The 21,988-nt window shown below is 42.6% G+C and overlaps 2 protein-coding genes across 15 annotated transcripts in view; one reads left to right on the forward strand and one right to left on the reverse strand.

Moving 5' to 3' along the window:
• The first annotated feature begins 6,165 nt into the window (after positions 1–6,165).
• Positions 6,166–21,988, forward strand: part of LOC144511854 (C4b-binding protein alpha chain-like) — a 60,459-nt gene continuing 44,636 nt past the window's right edge. For 7 of the 14 annotated variants that reach the window (XM_078242243.1, XM_078242235.1, XM_078242246.1 and 4 more), the window contains exon 1: positions 6,188–6,426. In XM_078242243.1, the coding sequence (XP_078098369.1) occupies positions 6,348–6,426 (79 nt within the window). In that variant the 5' untranslated portion in view covers positions 6,188–6,347. Of the gene's footprint in view, positions 6,427–21,988 lie in introns of all 14 variants that reach the window. The other 7 variants (XM_078242237.1, XM_078242240.1, XM_078242239.1 and 4 more) reach the window with 4 other exon arrangements.
• Positions 16,512–20,817, reverse strand: LOC144511851 (uncharacterized). Its single transcript, XM_078242225.1, has 2 exons — positions 20,445–20,817; positions 16,512–18,731 (listed from the first exon to the last, which is right to left on the reverse strand). The coding sequence occupies exon 2, from the start codon at positions 18,717–18,719 to the stop codon at positions 16,875–16,877; it is 1,845 nt and encodes a 614-aa protein (XP_078098351.1). The 5' UTR covers positions 18,720–18,731; positions 20,445–20,817; the 3' UTR covers positions 16,512–16,874.

Consider the following 21,988-nt stretch of genomic DNA (forward strand, 5'->3'; position numbering starts at 1 on the left):
TCTGAGTGTGTCCCTTTATCCCCAGCCTGCTTGCCTTTCCAGAAACTTCTCTGGCTTCTGGCCAATGAGGTCCCAGGAGGGGGTTCCAATACCCAGTGGGTTTCTTGATGTCTGCCTGACAGGACACCAGGGTCCGCCCCCCAGGTGTCCATCTCCATGTTGTTAAACTTGTTATCAGGTAAGGTTTCTACAGGATCTCTTGGTGACAGAAAGTCTGGCCCGATCTGGGCTTCTAACAATAGACCGATGCATTTCAATGAGGTGCCATGATCTCCTGCTAAGTCTCAAGTAGAGTGTAACGACCTTTGATGGGTGGTTGATGGGTCAGGCCCAGACACATTTGTGTATTGTACAATTGGCCTGCCTGAGGTGTGACTGTGTTTGATTTCAATGTGCCTAATTCTTTAATTTAGGATATCCAATTTTATCAGCTTTAAAACTAGGCCCTGTTTATATCACCACAAGACGGAACAAGGTAAATGAGCTGGAAGCACACATTGTAACTGGAGGGTACGATGTTGTGGGCATCACAGAGACGTGGCTACAAGGGGATCAGAGGTGGGATCCGAATATCCAAGGATTAGTGTCCTATCGAAAATACAGGCAGATGGGTAGAGCAGGCGGGATTGCCTTGTTGGTAAGAAACAAAATTAAATAATTAGCAAGAAGTGATATAGGGTCGGATGGCATAGAATTTGTGTGAGTAAAGTTGAGGAATCGCAAAGGGAAAAAGACCCTGGTGGGAATTATGTACAGGGCCCCTAGCAGTCGTCAGGATGTCGGACAGAAAATAAATCAGGAGATAGAAAAGGCAGGTAAGAAAGGCAATATTACAGTAATTATGGGAAACTTCAATATGCAGGTGGACTGGGAAAATCAAGTTGGTAGCGGATCCCAAGATAAAGAATTTGTGGAAATTCTACAGGATATTTTTTAGGAGCAGCTTGTGCTAGAGCCCACTAGGGAACAGGCACTTCTGGATCTGATGATGTGTAATGATGATGTGGAGATGCCGACGTTGGACTGGGGTAAACACAGTAAGAAGTTTAACAACACCAGGTTAAAGTCCAGGTTGGACTTTAACCTGGTGTTGTTAAACTTCTTGATGTGTAATGAGGCAGACTTGATCAGGAAACATAAGGTGAAGGGATCCTTAGAAGGGGCAGTAACCACAATATGATAGAATTCACCTTGCAGTTTGAGAGGGAGACGTTGGAATCAGATATAACAGTGCTACAATTGAATAAAGGAAACTACAGGGCCATGAGGGAGGAGCTGGCCAGATTTGATTGGAAAGGGAGCCTAGCAGGAAAGACTGTGGAACAACAGTGGCAGGAGTTTTTTGGGGATAATTCAGAAGGCACAACATAAATTCATTCCAAGGAAGAGGGGACATGTTAAGGGGAGGACGAGGCAACCATGGCTGACAAGGGAAGTCAGAGATAGCATAAAAGCAAAGGAAAGAGCATACCGTGAGGCGAGGGATAATGGGGAGCGAGAGGATTGGGGAGGCTTTAAAAGCAAGCAGAGGACAACTAAAAAAAACAATAAAGGCGGGGAAGATGAAATATGAGTGTAAGCGAGCTAGTAATATAAAAGAAGGTTGCAAGAGGTTTTTTTTAGATATATAAAATGTACGAGAGAGGCAAGAATGGACATTGGACCTCTGGAAAATGAGGCTGGAGAAGTAGTAATGGGGAACAAAGAAATGGCAGAGGAACTGAATAGGTACTTTGTATCAGTCTTCATGGTGGAAGACACCAATAACACGCCAGAACTTCAAGAGAGTCAGGGGGCAGACATAAATGTAGTGGCCATCACTGAGGAGAAGGTGCTAGGGAAGCTGAAAGATCTGAAGGTGGATAAATCGTCCGGACCGGATGGACTACACCCCAGAGTTCTGAAGGAGATAGCTGTGGAGATTGTGGAGGCATTGGTGGTGATCTTTCAGGAATCACTGGAGTCAGGGAAGGTCCCAGAGGACTGGAAAAAGGCTAATGTAACACCCCTGTTTACGAAGGGAGGGAGGCAGAAGATGGGAAATTATAGACCAGTTAGCCTGACCTCGGTTGTGGGTAAGATCTTGGAATCCATTGTTAAGGATGAAATTGTGCAATACTTGGAAATTTATGGTAAAATAGAGCTGAGTCAGCACGGCTTTGTCAAAGGGAGGTCATGTCTGACAAATCTGTTAGAATTCTTTGAGGAGGTAACGAATAAGTTAGACAAAGGAGAGCCAGTGGACATGATTTATTTGGATTTCCAGAAAGCCTTTGACAAGGTGCCTTACAGGAGGCTGCTAAATAAGCTAAGAGCCAATGTATTAGAGGAAAGGTACTGGCATGGGTAGAAAATTGGCTGACAGACAGAATGTGGAGATGCCGACGTTGGACTGGGGTAAACACAGAAAGAAGTTTAACAACACCAGGTTAAAGTCCAACAGGTTTATTTGGTAGCAAAAGCCACACAAGCTTTCGGAGCTCCAAGCCCCTTCTTCAGGTGAGTGGGAATTTTGTTCACGTTGTTTGTATCTTAAAGACTTGATTAGCTGTAAGTATTCGCATTTCAACCATTATTCATGTAAGTTGAGTCTGTGTCTTTATATGCCCTGTTTGTGAACAAAATTCCCACCCACCTGAAGAAGGGGCTTGGATCTCCGAAAGCTTGTGTGGCTTTTGCTACCAAATAAACCTGTTGGACTTTAACCTGGTGACAGACAGAAGGCAGAGAGTGGGGATAAGGGGGTCCTTTTCAGGCTGGCAATTGGTGACTAGTGGTGTTCCACAGGGGTCAGTGTTGCGACCACAACTTTTAATGATCTGGAGGATGGAACGGAGGGCATGGTTGCTAAATTTATGGATGATACAAAGATATGTAGAGGGATAGGTGGTGTTGAGCAAGTGGGGAGACTGCAGAATGATGAATAGGAGAGTGGGCAAAGAAGTGGCAGATGGAATACAATATGGGAAAGTGTGAGGTTATATACTTTGGTAGAATGAATAGAGGTGCAGACTATTTTCTAAATGGGGAAAGGCTTTGGAAATCTGAAGCACAGAGGGACTTGGGAGTCCTGGTTCAGGACTCCATTAAGATTAACATGCAGGGTCAGTTGGCAGTTAGGAAGGCAAATTCAACGTTAGCATTCATTTCTACAGGGCTGGAATTCAAGAGCAGGGATGTACTGCTGAGGCTGTATAAGGCTCTGGTCAGACCCCATTTGAAATATTGTGAGCAGTTTTGGGCCCCAAACCTGAAGAAGGGTGTGCTGGCCTTGGAGGGGATCCAGAGGAGGTTCACAAGAATGATCCCAGGAATTAAGAGTTTGTCATATGAGGAGCGGTTGAGGAGTCTGGGTTTATACTCGATGGAGTTTAGAAGGATGTGCGGGGATCTAATTGAAACTTACAGAATACTGAGAGGCCGAGAAAGAGTGGACGTGGAGAGGATGTTTCCACTCGTGGGAGAGTCTAGAACTCGAGAGCACAACCTCAGAGTGAAGGGACACTCCTTTAAAACTGAGATGAGGAGGAATTTCTATGGAATCTATGGAACTCATTGCCACAGAGGGCTGTTGAGGCCACGTCATTGAATGTCTTTAAGACAGAGATAGATAAGTTCTTGATCAATAGGGGATCAAGGGTTACAAGGAGAAGGCAGGAGAATAGGGATGAGAATCATATCAGCCATGATTGAATGGCAGAGCAGACTCGATGGGCCGAATGGCCTAATTCTGCTCCTATATCTTTTGGTCTTATGGTCAAAAACATACCTATTCCTATACTCAAATCCTCTCACTATGAAGGCCAACATGCCAGTTGTCTTCTTTACTGCCTGCTGTACCTACGTGTTTACTTTCAGCAACTGATGTACGAGGACACCAAGGTCTCACTGAGTATCCGCCTCTCTCAGTTTACACCCATTCAAATAATAATCTATCTTCCTATTTTTGCTACCGAAGTGGATAACCTTACATTTATCCGCATTATACTGTATCTGCCATGCATATATACACTCACTCAGCCTGTCCAAATTACACTGAAGCATCTCTGCATCCTCCTCCCACCCAACTTTGTATCATTTGCAAATTTAGAGATAATACATTTAGTTCCCTCTTCCAAATCATTAATATATAATATAATATATATAGTTCTTTGAATACTCTTCTTTATTGAGGCCAAACATAGCAAATGGTACAGCTTTGGTTCAAACATGGACAATAGAGCTGAATTCCAGAGGTGAGGAAAGACTGATTCCCTTGACATCAAGGCAGCATTTGACCAAGTGTGGTATGAAGGAGCCCTAGCAAAACTGGAGTCAATGGGAATGGGGGGAAAACCCTCCATTGGTTGGAGTCATACCTGGCACAAAGGAAGATGGTTGTGGTAATTGGAGGTCAATTCTAACAGTTCCAGGACATAACTGCAAGAGTTCCTCAGGATAGTGTCCCATGTCCAGCTGCTTCATCAATGACCTTCCTTCCAGCATAAGGTCAGAAGTGGGAATATTCACCGATGATTGCACAATATTAAACACCATTTGCAACTCCTCAGATTTTGAAGCAGTCTATATCCAAGTGCAGTCAAGAATGGAGAATATCCCGGCTTAAGCTGACAAGTGGCAAGGACATTCACGCCACATAAGTGCCCAGGTAATGGCCATCTCCAACAAGAGAAAATCTAACCATCACCTATTGACATTTATGGTATTACCATTGCAGAATACTCCACTATCAGTATCCTAGACAGAACCTACCAGTGGACAGAAACTGAAGTGGACTAGCCATGTAAATATTTTTGCTACACAAACAAGTCAGAGACTAGGCATCCTGTGTGGACTAATTCAGCTCCTATCTCCCCAAAGCCAATCCACTATCTACAAGGGACAAATCAGGAGTGTGATGGAATGCTCTCGACTTGCCTGGATGAGTACAGCTCCAAAAGCACAGAAAAAGCTCAGCACCATTCATGACAAAGTAGCCCGCTTGATTGCTACCCCTTCCAGAAACATTGATTCCCTCCACCACCACCAAACTGTAGCAGCAGTGTGTACCATCTACAAGATGCACAGCAGGAATTCACCAAGGATCCTTAAGCAGTGACTTCAAACTCATGACCACTACCATCTAGAAGGATAGGGCAGCAGGTGCCTGGGAAGACCACCACCTGGACGTTGCCCCCAAGTCACTCACCATCATGATTTGGAAATATCAGTTTTTACCATTGAGCTAGTCCCAATTGCTTACATTTGGCCCATATCCCTCTATACCCACCTTACCCATGTAACTGTCGCTGGGTTGAAATCCTGGAACTTTCCCCCAAACAGTACTGTCTGAGCACCTACGTCTTGGGAACTGCAGTGGTTCAAGAAGGCAGCTCACCACCACCTTCTGAAGGGCAACTAGGGGTGGACAATAAATCCTGGCCGACAATTGAATTTTAAAAAGTTGTGATATGGAGATGCCGGCGTTGGACTGGGGTGGGCACAGTAAAAAGTCTCACAACATCAGGTTAAAGTCCAACAAGTTTATTTGGTATCACAAGCTTTCGGAGCGCTGTTCCTTCATCAGGCGAGTGGAGTTTAAAAAGTTGGACTGAGCATTATATAGTGTTACAATTGAAATGGGAGGCTTGTGACAGAACTGTAAAGTTTATATTTGAACAAGATAGTAACTAGATTTATATATTTAGAGATTGGGCAGGATTTGACCCCTCGCTCGTCCCAAAACCATAAAATCCCACCCAAGACCTTTCCATTGTCCACCCCTTGCCCGCTCCTTTTCCCGTGGCGGGTGGGGCAGTAAATCTCCGGCCATTGTCTCTTGATTTATAAAGTTGCTATGACTGGAATTACTAATTCCACCAGAATTGGCAACTCTTACTCATAGGTCTGACACATTCCAGTGCTTTGTATTCGTTTGTCAATTCCCAAGTGGGTGGAGAGTCAATGATAAATTTAAAAAAAGACATATTTGTAAAATAGGGTTCATCATGTTATAGTCTCGTATTTAGGGCATCGCCTGAAGCCCACCCGGGGCTGCCTGAAATTTGAACGTAACTTGTCCACTTGCACACAGCAGAAAGTTCAGCAAACTTTGGACGAATGCCAGGAAGAAAGATGGCTTCAGCCAAATCGTCACAGTGACGTTAGAGACTTGCTGCAGCCTGTTCCGGAAGTTGGGCGTGAGTTTCCTTCCGGTTTGAGGGGGAAGGTTAGGGTGGGGGAGACGGTTATTTGTGAGCACAGGAGGCAGCGGGAGAAGTAGCGCAGTGTTATCGTGCCGCGGGAGGGAACCTGCTCCATTTTTCTTCACATTCCCGGCCCCGGCGGAGGGGAAAGTTTTCCCGAAGATGAGAGATCGAGAGAATTGGGGAATGTCGGAGAGCCTGATCCTCGCTCTAATGGCCATCTGGGTGGCCCGGGTCACGGGTAAGCGGCGCCCCCGCCCTTCATTGCTGCTTCTCAGCCCTTTGCTTCCACACCGCTCGCCGGGGAGAACAACCCAGAGCCACGTTAGGCCCCGGAGGCCGGGAGGGAGGAGGAGGAGGAGGGGGTGGGGAGCAGAGGCAGGCAGAGAGGAAGAGGAGGTTGTGTGGATGGTTATTCCCAAGGCACAGGATCTTGGCGTTCAATTCAAAGTTTATTTATTAGTGTCACGAGGAGGCTTAGACTAATTAAGTTACTGTAAAATTCCCAGTTGGGGTACATTGAGGGTAGGTTTAACATGGCCAATGCACCCAACCAATACGTCTTTCGGATTGTGGGAGGAAACCCAGGCAGACATGGGGCGAACGTGCAAACTCCACACAGACAGTGACCCAAGCCGGGCATTGAACATCTTCATGCATCTCTGGCGCATGAAGATAGCAGTGCTAACCACCGTGTTACTCTGGTGTGGTGAGGGAAGGGAACCTGTGAGCTGGGTGGAGTACATTACACATTGTGCGAACAACAAGCAAGTGGTTGTAGTGTGGGGCTTTGAGAGTGGGATGGTGAAATGCTGTCCATTAGAGAGCTGAATGCCTCGCAAGGATGTCGACTTTAAAATTCAGTGTGTTGTTTGAGTGAGAGCCAGTGTACGCTAGTGAGCAGGGATGATGGGTAAATGGGATGCAGTTCAAATTGGAGTGTGGGCAGCAGAGTTTTGAATGACCCCAAATTTGCAGGGGGTGAAATGTGGGAGGCCAGCCAAATGTATATTGGAATAAGAATGATTAGAAATAACACAGGTGTGAATGGTGGTTTAAGTAACTAATGAGATGAGTGCATCATGGTTTTGTTATGAAAGTAGAAATAAGTGGAGAAGTGTGTATAATGTGGTTGGAAGCTCATCTCAGGATCAGATATGACAACAAGGTTGCAAACAGTCTGGTTCAGCTCGCCATGAGCAGCATTGGAATATGACATTTTGAATGAGTACCGGCGACAAAGGTTTCTGGTTCCTCGATACTAGAAATTTCTGCTCTTGTATTGGGCAATGAAGGGGTTCCACAGAGGTGGCGGCAGGGTAAAAATTGCATGTTGCAAGTGTACATATGGAAACTGATGCCATGTTTTAGATGTTGCTGACTAACGGCAGCTAAGAATCCATCCTTGAGGGAACCAGAGGCAACAGTACAAAGTTGATGTGAGAAAGCATTGCAAATGATTCTCTGGGTGTGACTGAATAAGAATAAAACCAGGCAAATGTAACAATGGGGGTAGTGGAAGCCATGGGAAGAAAACAATGTGAATGTGGGATGAAGAGTATATATGGAGAGGGAGATTTGGGAAGGAAAGAAGGCAATACAATTGATAAGAATCATGGAGCTTATGAAATCATTCAATGCAGTGAGAGATATTTGAGAAATTGAGTGATATTTGGGTGTACTGTACAGAACAAAGATTTCAAATGATGTGAAAAGGGTGAAGTAAGATGAGTTTTCTAAAGGAGATCCATGATGGGGCTGATGTACATTGTGCTCAAATTGTACTGTGTCCCTAGTCGATGTGCGCCATTGCTATGCACTCTCTGGATATTGTAGGGTTTGGTGTTCAAGGCAGTGGAGAAACAAAAATGGAGAAAACCTCTGAGCTCTTTATTGGCGAATTATTTAGCTAAGAATGGCTGTGAATCATAGTTGGTTTCAGAAGACTTGTACTTCAGAACCATGCCCTGCTGTTCCAGCAATAACCTGCTCGCCACTCCTCAGCCAGGGCTACTTGGCTCCAGACTTCATTAAAGCTTTGTTCCAAAGACAAAAGAACTAAATTGCAGAATTAGTGAGTGACTGATGTCAATTTTGTCAAAGGTAATGATCAAGGAAAATTGCTACCAAGATGGTGGCATAGTGGACAGAGAAGAAGATTATCTCGGATTGCACCGGAATCTTGATCAATTGGGCCAATGGGCTGACGAATGGCAGATGGAGTTTAATTTGGATAAATGCAAGGTGATGCATTTTGGAAGATTGAACCAGGGCAGGACTTACTCAGTTAATGGTAGGGTGTTGGGGAGAGTTATAGAACAAAGAGATCAGGGGGCTACAAGTTCATAGCTCCTTGAAAGTGGAGTCACAGGTGGACAGTGGTGAAGAAGGCATTTGGCATGCTTGGTTCCATTTTGGTCAGAACATTGAATACAGGAGTTGGGACATCTTGTTGAAGTTGTACAAGACATTGGTAAGGCCACACTTGGAATACTGTGTGCAGTTCTGGTCACCCTATTATAGAAAGGATATTATTAAACTAGAAAGAGTACAAAAAAGAATTGCTAGGATGCTACTGGGACTTGATGGTTTGAATTATAAGAGGCTGGATAGACTGGGACTTTGTTTTCTGGAGCATAGGAGGCTCTGGGGTGATTTTATAGAGTTATTTTATATAATATGGGGCATTGATCAGCAAAATAGTCAAATATCTTTTCCAAAAGGAAAGGGAGTCTAAAACTATAGGGCAGAGGTTTAAGGCGAGAGATACAAAAGGGTCCAGAGGGCAATTGTTTCTCTCTCAAGATGGTGAGTGTCTGCAACAAGCTGCCAGAGGCGGGTACAATTTTGTCTTTTTAAAAAGCGTTTAGACAGCTGTAGAGGGATATGGGCCAAACATAGGCAATTGGGACTAGCTTAGTGGGTTTTTTTTAAAAAAAGGGGCGGCATGGACAAGTTGGGCTGAAGGGCCTATTTCTATGCTGTAAATCTCTGACTCTATGACTTGCAAGTTCCCTTCTAAACCACGTACCACCTTAACTTGGAATTCTTTTACTGCTGTCAGGCCAAATCTGAAACTCCTTTGCTCTAGGCATACCTACGCCAGAAGGATTACAGTGGTTCAGAAAGACAGCTTATGCCAGTTTCAGAATTTGGGATAGGTGATAAATTCTGGCGTTGATGACAATTCTTTATTCTCATGAATTTAAAAAAAGGATCATTTTATTATGAACGATGTTTTGTATGCTACCATTTTTTATGGTGGGGGTGTTCATTGGGTTGAAGTGAGAGTCACTAGTTGGTTAACAGGTTGTCATTTTGGGTGTTATACTAGTTGCTAAAGAGAAGGTTCTGTGTGTGATTTGATAAACATTTTATTTTTACTGCTCTTTTCCTTGCCATTTGACTGTGAAAAGGCCATTTCAACAGCCGTTTTTGTGTGAACAGTTTTAATCCATTTTGCTGTCATTTGTCTAATGTTGCTAAGTCACTTTGCCAGTATTTGAGAGGTGACTTTAGATTTTTGATTTGATTTTGATGAATGCTATGTTTCTTCTCATCGTGTGTGTAGTGGTATTAATCTCCCTTGTATATAGGACAACATTCATTTCAAAACACAATTGCTTTTTCTCATTTTGTTTCAATGTAAGGCATTTTAACTTTCAATAATTTCAGATTTGTAGATGTATTTCAGGATGTTTTGACTGATTTCGGAGCAAGTTTTGACTTTTTTATAAAGGCAAGTGCATTTGTATAGCTTTGCCCACAGTGAGTTTGCAATGTTCTGTTTATTTTCTAAATTTATGCCAATACTCTTCCCTGCTGTTGGGCTCTGAGGTTTAAGGGTTATAAACTGACTGTGATGGGTTTACTGCTATCTGACATCTGTTACTTACAATGTGCAAGCACTATATGTACACCTCAATATTCACATGAAATTTGAAGGCCTATTAATGGGCATATTATTTTCTCATTTTGGATTATGAAGATTTGCTGTACCAGAATTGCTGAGCACTTTCTTTAGAACATAGAACAGTACAGCACAGAACAGGCCCTTCGGCCCACGATGTTGTACCGAGCTTTATCTGAAATCAAGATCAAGCTATCCCACTCCCTATCATCCTGGTGTGCTCCATGTGCCTATCCAATAACCGCTTAAATGTTCCAAAAGTGTCTGACTCCACTATCACTGCAGGCAGTCCATTCCACACCCCAACCACTCTCTGCGTAAAGAACCTACCTCTGATATCCTTCCTGTATCTCCCACCATGAACCCTATAGTTATGCCCCCTTGTAATAGCTCCAGCCACCCGAGGAAATAGTCTTTGAACGTTCACTCTATCTATCCCCTTCATCATTTTATAAACCTCTATTAAGTCTCCCCTCAGCCTCCTCCGCTCCAGAGAGAACAGCCCTAGCTCCCTCAACCTTTCCTCATAAGACCTACCCTCCAAACCAGGCAGCATCCTGGTAAATCTCCTCTGCACTCTTTCCAGTGTTTCCACATCCTTCTTATAGTGAGGTGACCAGAACTGCACACACTATTCCAAATGTGGTCTCACCAAGGTCCTGTACAGTTGCAGCATAACCCCACGGCTCTTAAACTTTCTTGTATCCGCAGTATTTTTGCCTCTTTGGTAATAAATCTGACTTGTTTCTTGGTTGCCAAGCATGTCTAGGAAAGTTGGAACATGCTCGACTTCTACTTTGATCTGTGGGTGTATGTGCAAATGATGTTTCATCTTTACGACGCCTGCTTTTGTTGATTTTCATAATCACCTCAAGATGTCAGTTTAGTATTGTAGAACATTTTAAGATTTTGCATATTTGCTTTCTTAACCTGGTTGTTTGATTAACTGAATCCTGCTGCCTAGTTTGAGCCTGGGTAATCTGAACCCGTACCCTTCTGTTGAAGGTTATTTTTACTTAACCAAGGTTCAGATGCAGTACACTGCAGTTTAAATAGCTATAACCATGCAGATTAGCCAACTATGCTCCTGTTGAGTTAGGGCGACCCAGCCCATCAAGGCATTTTCAAGCAGGCATGACACAAGTATATTACACCATTTTTCTCATATCCTGGACAAACTTAATTCCTCATCCAATACTGTCAAAAAGGATTGATTGAACATGCAGATTGCCAATTTACATAAACTAAGGCATTATGCAGGTGAACACAATTGCCCCACAAAATCAGGATATAAAAACTACTACTTACAATTTAGTTTTCTCTTTAGATAATATCCAACTCCGTGCTAGGCATTAGACTTGCTCATGAGACTTGACTATGGACCAGAAGAAACCCTTTTGTCACCTGCCTACGAAGCACGAATCATGAAGGAGAACTGTTAGAATGCAAGTCTTAAGCTGTGAGTTTGATAAGTATAACTTGGAATTATTTTTTGTAATTGAAAGAGTAAAATCTTCTTGGTCCTTTCTGCACTTTGGAAGGACCATATTGTTATGATGTGACAGGTGGTAATTGCCATGTCAACCAAGTCCCAAAGGAAAACTTGGTGAGTTACAATTAGACTGTCAAGTCAAAAAATCCAATAACATTTTTGGAGATTTTAAATAGTAAATTAAAACATTCATTAACAAAAGAGAACTTATTTAAACACACGAGATTACATTTACACAGTTAAACTCTTCTTACAAACATGTCCCCAGAAGATTTTCACTTTGTTAAACTCAAACATCCCTTTAGGCAACAGTCCCTATAAAGTAGTAAATTATAAAACTCCCAGTAAATTTACCACAATATACCCACTGTTGCTACAGGGAAGATACATCACAGGACTTCTCACTTTGTCCAGTGGAGGATTCCAAGAGCTTCAGAATTAACAGCTGGCTTTCTGCAACAAACATACTGTACTTTGGGGTGGCTGCAGGCTGCTTCACTTTGCTTCTTTCACAGTTCTGTCCCAGCACAGCTCTTTTTCAGAATCTTGCATGGCTTCCAACCTTGTTTTAAATATATTTTCTCTCTTTCACCTTTACTTAATTATCCTTGCCTTTTGTTGTGGACCCTGTGTATGGTTTGCTTCGTTTATGCAAAGACTTCATTTTAAGATATTTCTGTCTATGCAGTTGACTTTAAAAGCTTAGCATTTAAATGTAACTTGGCCACGTTTTGAACTTGGCAGGCATGCTGGGGTTAGCTTGAGAAATTGACTGCACTCCTTGAAATTACAATGCTAGCAGAAGCGGGCCTTTTTCATAAGCCAAAACAAAGTTTTCATGGCCACACCTGCAAATTGTTTATGAAAGTTAGAGACAGCCTGTACCAAGCAATTTCATAACTACAGATAATGGAAAAGTTGTAATTCTGTATACAGCCATATGTGTTCAGTGAGGTTTGGGTCAAGTCTAGCTTTTGCTAGTACCTCTCTCCCCCAGTTTTTTCACACTCTGTAATGTGTTAATTTTAAATTCTGATCAATAAAAGAAATTCAACATACCAGTGCTGTCTTCGTCTATTCTGAGGCATGAATGGACCCTTCACCTTCTTTGAAATTTACCTTCCCAGGATGTAAAAACCTTTCACATTCTCCTTATGGCCACTATTTTCAGGTCAAATAAAATATAACTTCACCTTATTTTATTATCTTTGTTCAGCTGTAAATTACTACTTACCTCCCTTTGGAATTCAACAGCTAAATATCCAATTTTTTTCCTATCTCCAATTGCAAATTTCTGTGTTTACTTGTAGAACATCTAACTTTGGTTATCTCTACCTGAAATGCCTGCTTTTCACACCTAGTTCTTTTGATGCTTTAAACCTTGCAGCCCAACTGCCTTCAGGTTAATTAAATTAGCCACGTACACAACCATCCACAACCCTGCTTCACAGGATACCACAGTGATATAGAACATTACAGCGCAGTACAGGCCCTTCGGCCCTCTGGTTCCACTGGTCGGCGCAACAATCTAAAGCCCCTCTAATCTACACTATTCCAATATCATCCATATGTTTATCCAATAAACATTTGAATGCTCTTAATGTTGACTAGTCCACTACTGCTGCAGGCAGGGCATTCCATGCCCTTACTACTCTCTGAGTAAAGAACCTACCTCTAACATCTGTCCTATATCTCTCACCCCTCAGTGGTGATATCAAAATATTTTCACTGTCCAGTGAGCTGAATAGCCACGAGGCCCTCAAATTCCAATGCAAATAAACAATTGCATTTTGAAGAACAAAGAAAAGTACAGCCCTCCAAGCTTGTGCGGATATGAAACTACTTTGCCATTCACATTCATTTTCTGCAGCCCTAGGTTCTTTTGCAAAGTAAGTGCTGCTTAGAGCAACTTATTTCTGCATGTCCTTATTCAAATGCCATCTTTACAAGCTAGCATCCAAAAATGTAACAAACTGAAATCTTGTATTTGAAGATTTGGGGCATAAGATACATGTGCAGCAAGTCTTGAGATCGTGTTTCTAATGTAACTTAATTTATTTTCTGTCTGAAATTCCGCAGCATTCACAAATGGAAGATTGTTTCAAGGGAACCATTTGTTAAATCCGGCTCTTTGAAAACTGGACATATTTAGAATGTGCCATGCACAAGTAAAATTTTTTTTTAAAATTGGGCATTGGCTAGACTTGGTGCAGTGCCTGACTAGTTATCTACTTTGCTATTTGTGCACTGGTCTATTCTGGCACTCTAACCCATGATCCCACCAAATCAACACCAGATGTTTCCTTTCTATCCCTGACTGTTGGTATTGATTCAGTGTCATTTTTAAAAAATGTTTACTTTTTCAGTCCTGTGTATTTATTATTTCACTATCCAATAGTACATTTTTGTGTTGTGATTGTGAACTTTGAGCCCATTAGGTGCAAGTTTGACATCTACATGAAATATATTTCTAAATTGAATGTCAAAACACATCAGGTTGGACTTGGGCAGGAAGTTACGAATTAGGAACAAGAGTAGGCCAGTCAACCCTTTGAGCCTGCTCCGACATTCAAGTAGATCGTGTTTGATCTGATTGTAACCTCAATCCCACATTCCTAACCTTTCACCCACTTGTTAATTAAGAATCTATCTGCTTCTACTGTATTTTGAGGAAACGAGTTCCAAAGACACTTGACTTAGAAGAAAAATATTCTTCTAATCTCTGCCTTAAATCAGTGTCCCCTTCATTTCAAACAGTGACCTCTTGTTCTAGGTTCTCCCACAAGAGGAAACTTCCTCTCTGCATTCACCCTGTCAAGACACCCAGGATCTTGTGTTTCAATCAAGTTGTCTCACTCTTCAAAACTCCAGTGGATACAAGTCAAACTGTCCAATCTTTCCTCATGACTTGATATTAATCGAGTAAACCTTCTCCAAACTGCTTCTAACAAATTTGTCTTTCCTTAAATAAGGAGACCCAATATTGTATAAGATACTTCTGATGTGGCCTTGCCAATGCCCTGTACTATTGAAGCATAATATTTCTCTTAATCAATTCCCCTCTCAATAAATGATCTATTATCTTTCCTAATTACTTTTTGTACCTGTTTACCAGCCTTTTGTGATTATCACAATCTCTCTCCATTTAGAAAGATCAGTTTATTTTTCCTGTCAAAATGGACAATTTTCATGGTTACCCATGTTATAATTCATTTGCCAGATCTTTGTCACTCACTTAGTTCCTTTGCAGCCTCCTTTCATCTGTTCCCAATTCACTGTCTTTGTGTTGTCACCAAATTGTGCAATCGCACCTTCAGTCCCATCCAAGTCATTTATATAAATAGTAAAAGGTTGAGGCCCAGCCTTGATCCCTGCGGTACACTGCTCGCTGCAGTGTAAAACACATTCCTGTTAACTGTTTTTCTGTTAGCTAGCCAATCATCTATCCATGCCAGTATGTTTGTCTCTACACCATGAGCTTTATTTTCTGCAATATCCGTTGATGTAGCACCTTATTAAATGTCTTCTGGAACCCAATGAATAGTACATCATCTTCCCCAGTATTCAGCACATGACTCCTTTCAAGAACTCCAATAAATTGGTTAAGCATTGACCCCCCCAAGATGCACTTTCAATAGGACCAATGCTCATGACTCTTGATTCAATATCCATAGAAACTCTATACATAGTTTCTTTATATTATTGGCTAGCTTTCTCTCCTACTTTAACTTTTCCCACATTAATCCTTGTCATTCTTCGCTGTTTTATTCATTCCAATTTTTGTGTAATTGTATGTTAACTTTCAGTTAATCATGGAGGGTTCTTGGAGTGTTTTCTGTTGACCTATTCTTAACAACATTTGCCAGCTCACTTCAGCAACCTCTACATTCATGTCCTCATATTGTCCTTATTTAAGTTTAAAGTACTAGTCTTGAGTGCACTTTTTGCTCTCTCAAACTGAATGTAAAATTCAATCATAGTGATTGCTGCTGCCTTTACTAAGGATTAATTGATGAACTCAACCTTGCGGCACCACGCCAGGTCTATACCATGCTCCCTGGTTGGCTCCAGAACATGCTGTTCTAAGAAACTATCCCAAAAGCATTCTATGAATTTATCTACACTGCCTTTGCCCATTTGATTTTTCTAGTCCATACTTGGATTAAAATCCCCCAAGATTGTCTGACAATCTCCTTTATACTCAGTTCTACCATACAATTCGGGGCCTGTATACCACTCCCATAAGTGACTTTTGCCTTTATCCTTCTTGACTCAAACCACTTCTATATCCTGGGTTCCTGAACATGGGTCGTCTATTTCCAATATGTCAATACCATCATTAACAGCCACCCCTCCACATTTCCCTCACATCCTGTCCTTCCTAAGTTTCTCATACCCTTGATATTTGGGTCCCTTTCAATTTTCAGATCCCAATCTCTCTCATCCTGTAGATGTATTTCTGAAACAGCTATCATACTTATTAATTTCTATTTGTGCTTTCAGTTAATCTTTTGTTTTGAATGCCATGTACATTTGATACACAGCCTTTAAATTTGTCCTTTTATTTTTTATAGTGTCTAGTCTCATCTGCTGATTTACTTAGATTTGTACTCTCTGTCTCTTACTCTCTCTTCCTGTCAGTGTCTGTTTATCCTTTTCCATATTGATACCTTTCACTCATGCCTTGCTGTTTAGCCGGACCGGTATCAGGTTCGTGGAGGTGGTCTGAGAGAAAGAATTCACACTACACCAGTATTGCTAGAATAAAATGTGTCTCTTTATTCCCCACAATACATGGACAAGTTCTACAAGTATCATTCAATGGGCTAAGCCTTATATAGTTTAACTATCCTGACACGTGGACTGGAGAGCCGTCAGTCCAGGTAGAGTGGCTTACCTCCCTCTGGGCGTCCGTACGTAACCCACGGCAGACTCTGCTGTAGTAGGGACTTTCCCGCATATTTATAGAGAAAAGCCTCTCTTTGTTCTGGACATCTGAATATGAGTATTCGGCCCAGTACGTGATGTTTAGAGCAGTCTTGTGCAATACAAGTTCTATTGTTCGCAGCTCAAGAAAACAAGTTTAATGGTTAATCATTCACGCTATGTCTTGGGCACGGATCTAATTTAATTATGTTTTGACATGGTTATCCTTCCATGTGGACAGGCTGTCTCCATTGTCCGTAGCAGTTGTCAGCATACGAGATTTTGCTGACAGGGTTGAAATCGGGACATTAACTCTTTATTCTCCTAACATTCCACCTGTTGGACCGATTTCAATCACCATTTACCTCAACGCAGTGTGATACAGGGTGCTTTCCAAACCCTGTTTCACACGCCTGACATATACACAGGTAAGTACATTACAACAAGTTAAAACAGCAACAATCACAAATATCAATATCAGAGGAGGCAAAACATATCGCCGGGCCGTTTGTGATATCCCGGTTAGCAAGTCCCACCAATGATGGGCTGATTCATTCTCTATCATTCGCGCAGCATGTACTACCTGTTCTCCGGCTATAAAGGTAGAGACCATGACACGGGACACGTTAGACTTATGAGAGTCAATTATATGTTTTAGCTCCATCGACTGATTCAATGCGCATTTGAACCTGTCGAGAGAGACTCGCCATGGCATATGGAGAACTTTCCACTGAGCCGTACTCAAGCGAGATTCAGTGCTATAATTAGTCAATTTGTAAGTCTTGTTCGCCCAATGCCAAATGTACACCCCCTTCAAACACCCAGAGAACGGTATCTGCGGCAATAATGGGTGGCGGTGTATGGTGGCCACACATACAGCGTGGGGCCCAATCTGCCACGAGATATCTCGTGGTTTCTCTACTCGCCAATCACATAATGCCGTGTCATCAGTTAAACATAGATCGCGATATCTTGTCATAGTTAAACATGCCAATCCTCTGTCAGTGTCTTCACATGTTGACAAATCATAAGTCCAATTGTTTTTAGGACTAAACCAGTTACCATTAGTTCTCAGAAAGTAAAACCCATGCAGGGTAATTACAGGCAGTACATGGTATTTACATACAGATATTACATCTGCCACATTCATCAAGGTGTAATGTCCAGTACATGCTGTTTTGTTACAAACAGTTTTATCTGAGCGGGCTTGCACCCACAAAGTGTCCGATATGTTCCAGAGTTCTCGCAGTTCATGAGAGTTACCCGTAGTAACTATTCGGATAAACCTCTCTTGTTGCACTCGCATGTGCACTCCTTGGATGTTGCAGATAGTCATATTAAGTGCCGCCGTGATGTTATGCATAAGTTCCTGTGTCGCATTCCACATTCGCTTCTCCCAGTCCAGAGTTCGTAGCAGAATCCGTGCTGTTTCCACTTGCGTTTTCACAACCGTGGGCATCCATATTCCGACAGTATGGAGCCCGTGTGATGTCGAATATCCAGTGTCCGATAACATAGTTCTGGTAACTTCATTGTCAGCCGCATTAGAGATACCTAGTACTGTACCAGTCCCACCCAACAGCGTATCATACCATGCTCGCCGCCTGCGGGCGCCAGAGCAGGTAGGTAGCGAGGGCAGAATGACAGTCCAGTGTACCTCAGTGTGCGTGAGCTGATTCGCCATCTTTCGACAAGTATGTAGGACTGGGGCGAATTGTGTTTGTTCTATTATAGGCTTGTTTGGTAGGAACATTATTGCATATAGGAATGTATTGCGGCCTTTTATTTCTGTACTGTTCTGGAACCATACCAATCGAGGCCTCTCACCTGTCACAGCAATATTCCAGGTGGTGCCATTTTCCTTACTGGACATACAGGTTCTATTCCTTCTTGTTTGTATCTGGCAAAGTGGAGCTCCTGCCGTTATGGTAACCGTACAATTCATAGCAGTTGTGGGGAGAGCTTTGTTGTTGTCCAAGCATTTTTCACAACGATATAGCTTACACACACTCGTTATATTCGCGATTCCGCACATTCGATTCGCGCCACAAGTGAACTCCCCTTGAGTTTTATTATGGGTGGAGTTCTTCCATGCGAGGTGAAAACCGCCAAGCTTTTCGGTCAATTGATGACCAGGGGTCCCCTCAACCCATATCCACGAGATCAAGAGTATTCCTGCTATCAGTATCAACGTCAATCGTTCCATGCTGTTTTATTCCTGTAAAAGAGATCAATCTTCAAGACATAGTTAATCTTCTCGTAGATAACATTTCTTAGCAGGGACATTAACCCATTTGGGCTCACCAGGGTACATTACCGTTACGGTTCCATCACTGCCTTGAGCAATGATTTCAGCAGCTCTGGGTGGGCCAGTTTCCTGTTTCACCCAGACTTTAGCTCCAGGTTTATCTGTTGAGCCAAAACCACCAGTTCCTCTTTCAGTCACCACCTGTGGGATACCAACTTCAACGGCCGGTGCCATCTCACAGGGTTTAATCACCAGTTGGGCGATTTTATCATTTGCAGTCACAGTATAGGGATCAGGTTTAATATTACACAGAACCACCCCAATTTCTCCTTGATAATCTGAATCAATGACTCCTGCCATAACAGTTATCCCCTTCAGGGACAATCCAGAACGGGGAAGGATGTGCCCATAAGTTCCCTTAGGGCACTGCAATCCCAATCCGGTTTTAATAACAGTAGGTGTATCTTGTGGCAGGGTCACTGTTTCTAAGGTTCTTAGATCTAAACCGGCCGAGCCAGGCGTGGCTCGCCGCGGTAATTCTGCTTTATCATCCAATTTCCACATTTTGATTGATTCTCCTTGTGGGGTTTCACATACATGGACCATTCGGTTCAAAGGCGTGACTCCCCCACCTAGCGGTCGATTATTAATTTGCTTCAATACTTGATTTAATTTCACCTTCCAATTAGACAAATCATCAGAAGTACTAGCCTTTCGCAATGAGGTTTTCAGTATTCCATTCATTCTTTCAATTAATCCTGCTGCTTGGGGATAGTACGGAATATGGTATATCCACTCCACATGATTGTCAGTGGCCCATTGTCGGACCAGGTTTCCCGTAAAGTGGGAACCATTGTCACTATCACTCCAAATGTTTCCATCCCACGTATCGGGATTCCAGCCGCTCCCGTCCCCCAATCTAGCTACAAATGCTTTAATTTTCACCATTTCCAATTCTCTAGGTTTTTTACGCTTCTTCCTCCGATTTATTCTGGATACATAACCCACTGCCTGGCCAGCCAGGGTTTGAAGGGCTTCTAATTCTGTTTCTAACTTTATTATTTTTTGCTTTAACAACGAATTATTACATTCCTGTTCTCCCAATTGCTGTTTCAGTTTAAGAGCATTCTGCTCGGCTTCCTGTCGTTGTTTAAACTGATTCTTCCACGCTGTTGCACATACCCACAGTCTCCGCTGAATTCCCTCCACGGGGGTCTTCAGAGGGACGGGTATTTTTAACAGAGTAGATAATACTTCTCCGGGAGATCCATCTCGGGTCTCCTCTCCCCAGTTTTCAGCGCGACCCCCTCCGTCTCGGAGGCACGCTGCAACCGGTCTCCACGATCCTTCCCATCCCGGAATGATCGCTTCCTCTCCCTTTTCCTCCTCCTGTAACTTCTTAGTTTTGCGAAACATCTTTCTCCAAGAACCCCCCACCGCCAATTATCACCGTATCCTGCTGATTACGCCAAAATGTTTAGCCGGACCGGTATCAGGTTCGTGGAGGTGGTCTGAGAGAAAGAATTCACACTACACCAGTATTGCTAGAATAAAATGTGTCTCTTTATTCCCCACAATACATGGACAAGTTCTACAAGTATCATTCAATGGGCTAAGCCTTATATAGTTTAACTACCCTGACACGTGGACTGGAGAGCCGTCAGTCCAGGTAGAGTGGCTTACCTCCCTCCGGGCGTCCGTACGTAACCCACGGCAGACTCTGCTGTAGTAGGGACTTTCCCGCATATTTATAGAGAAAAGCCTCTCTTTGTTCTGGACATCTGAATATGAGTATTCGGCCCAGTACGTGATGTTTAGAGCAGTCTTGTGCAATACAAGTTCTATTGTTCGCAGCTCAAGAAAACAAGTTTAATGGTTAATCATTCACGCTATGTCTTGGGCACGGATCTAATTTAATTATGTTTTGACATGGTTATCCTTCCATGTGGACAGGCTGTCTCCATTGTCCGTAGCAGTTGTCAGCATACGAGATTTTGCTGACAGGGTTGAAATCGGGACATTAACTCTTTATTCTCCTAACACTTGCTTTGACTCTTTGGTTTACCACATCTTACCAAATTTGATCCCTTGTTCCCACTATTTAGTTTAAAACCCTCTCTGCTTCCCTAGTTATGCAACTCACTAAAACATTAGTGCAGTGTGGTTCAGATGAAGGCTGTACCAACAGTACAGATTCCACTTTCCCCAATACTGGTGTTCGTGAACCAGAACCCACTCCAACACCAGTCTTTGAGCCAAGCATTCATTTCTCTAATCTTGCATGTGGTTCAGGTAATCCAGAAATTACCTCTTGAGGTTCTGCTAAATTTAGTGCCTAGCTCCTCATACTAACAATGCAAAACCTCCTTCCTTGTCCTGTCTTGCTATGCATGTCAACGATGTTTTGCAATTTTTTGGAAGTTTTTTTGTCTGCATATTGTACTGTTTCATAAGGGAAAAGCTGAACATCTTTCTGTCACTATAATTGTGGATGTCCTTCCTGGAGTTTGTTGCTGTTCCCCAGGTGTCTTCACAGGAATGTAAGAGAGTGGGCCTGAGAGAGGACAGTGCCAAAGAGCCACAGTTAAAAACAGCAATCAGGAATCTGAGTAAAATTGATAGAAAAGGAAAAATATTACCATTACCCACAAATGCCTGTTACCCCAAATACAGGTCCAGTTGTACTGCAGGTAGAGAAATGCATTTCCCAGAACAGCTCCCATAGGTATTTCTTTGAACTAGCTCTCTAGCCCCTTTCTTTAACTTGTATTTCCAGGTGTGCGTTTAGGGTTTTTTTTGTGTCTTTCGGACGATTGTGTTCACCACCACCCCTTCTCTCAATCTGCTTTTGGGCTTGTACACCAGGTTGAATTTTTGTTGTGCTATTCTGTCTTCTGATTTCTTTTATACTACAGGCAATGCTTCATACAGGCCTCATTCCCAGTTCTCTGTTATCTTTCCAGTTCTTTTGCATGCTCAGCCCCTCTCCTCAGTCTTGAATCTAATATGGTTAATCGACCATGGACTATTCTCTCATCCCTCCCTATCTCTGTAACCTTCTCCAGCCCTCAGAAACCTGCAATTTTCCAGGTCTGATGTAAGAAATGGGACCTTTTTTAATAAATGATACTTTGTCAGAATAAATATATAATTCCTATTGTCATAGCATAAGGACATGAGAAATTTTCATGTTCTCTGAATAAACACAAGCAATCCAGATCTTGTGC

Source organism: Mustelus asterias, chromosome 25 (assembly GCF_964213995.1).
Source record: "Mustelus asterias chromosome 25, sMusAst1.hap1.1, whole genome shotgun sequence".
NCBI classification, from domain to species: domain Eukaryota; kingdom Metazoa; phylum Chordata; class Chondrichthyes; order Carcharhiniformes; family Triakidae; genus Mustelus; species Mustelus asterias.

What these genes read in the sequence shown, in the direction of transcription:
- LOC144511851 (XM_078242225.1), bottom strand. Translation starts at nt 18,719, where the DNA reads ATGGAACGATTGACGTTGATACTGATAGCAGGAATACTCTTGATCTCG.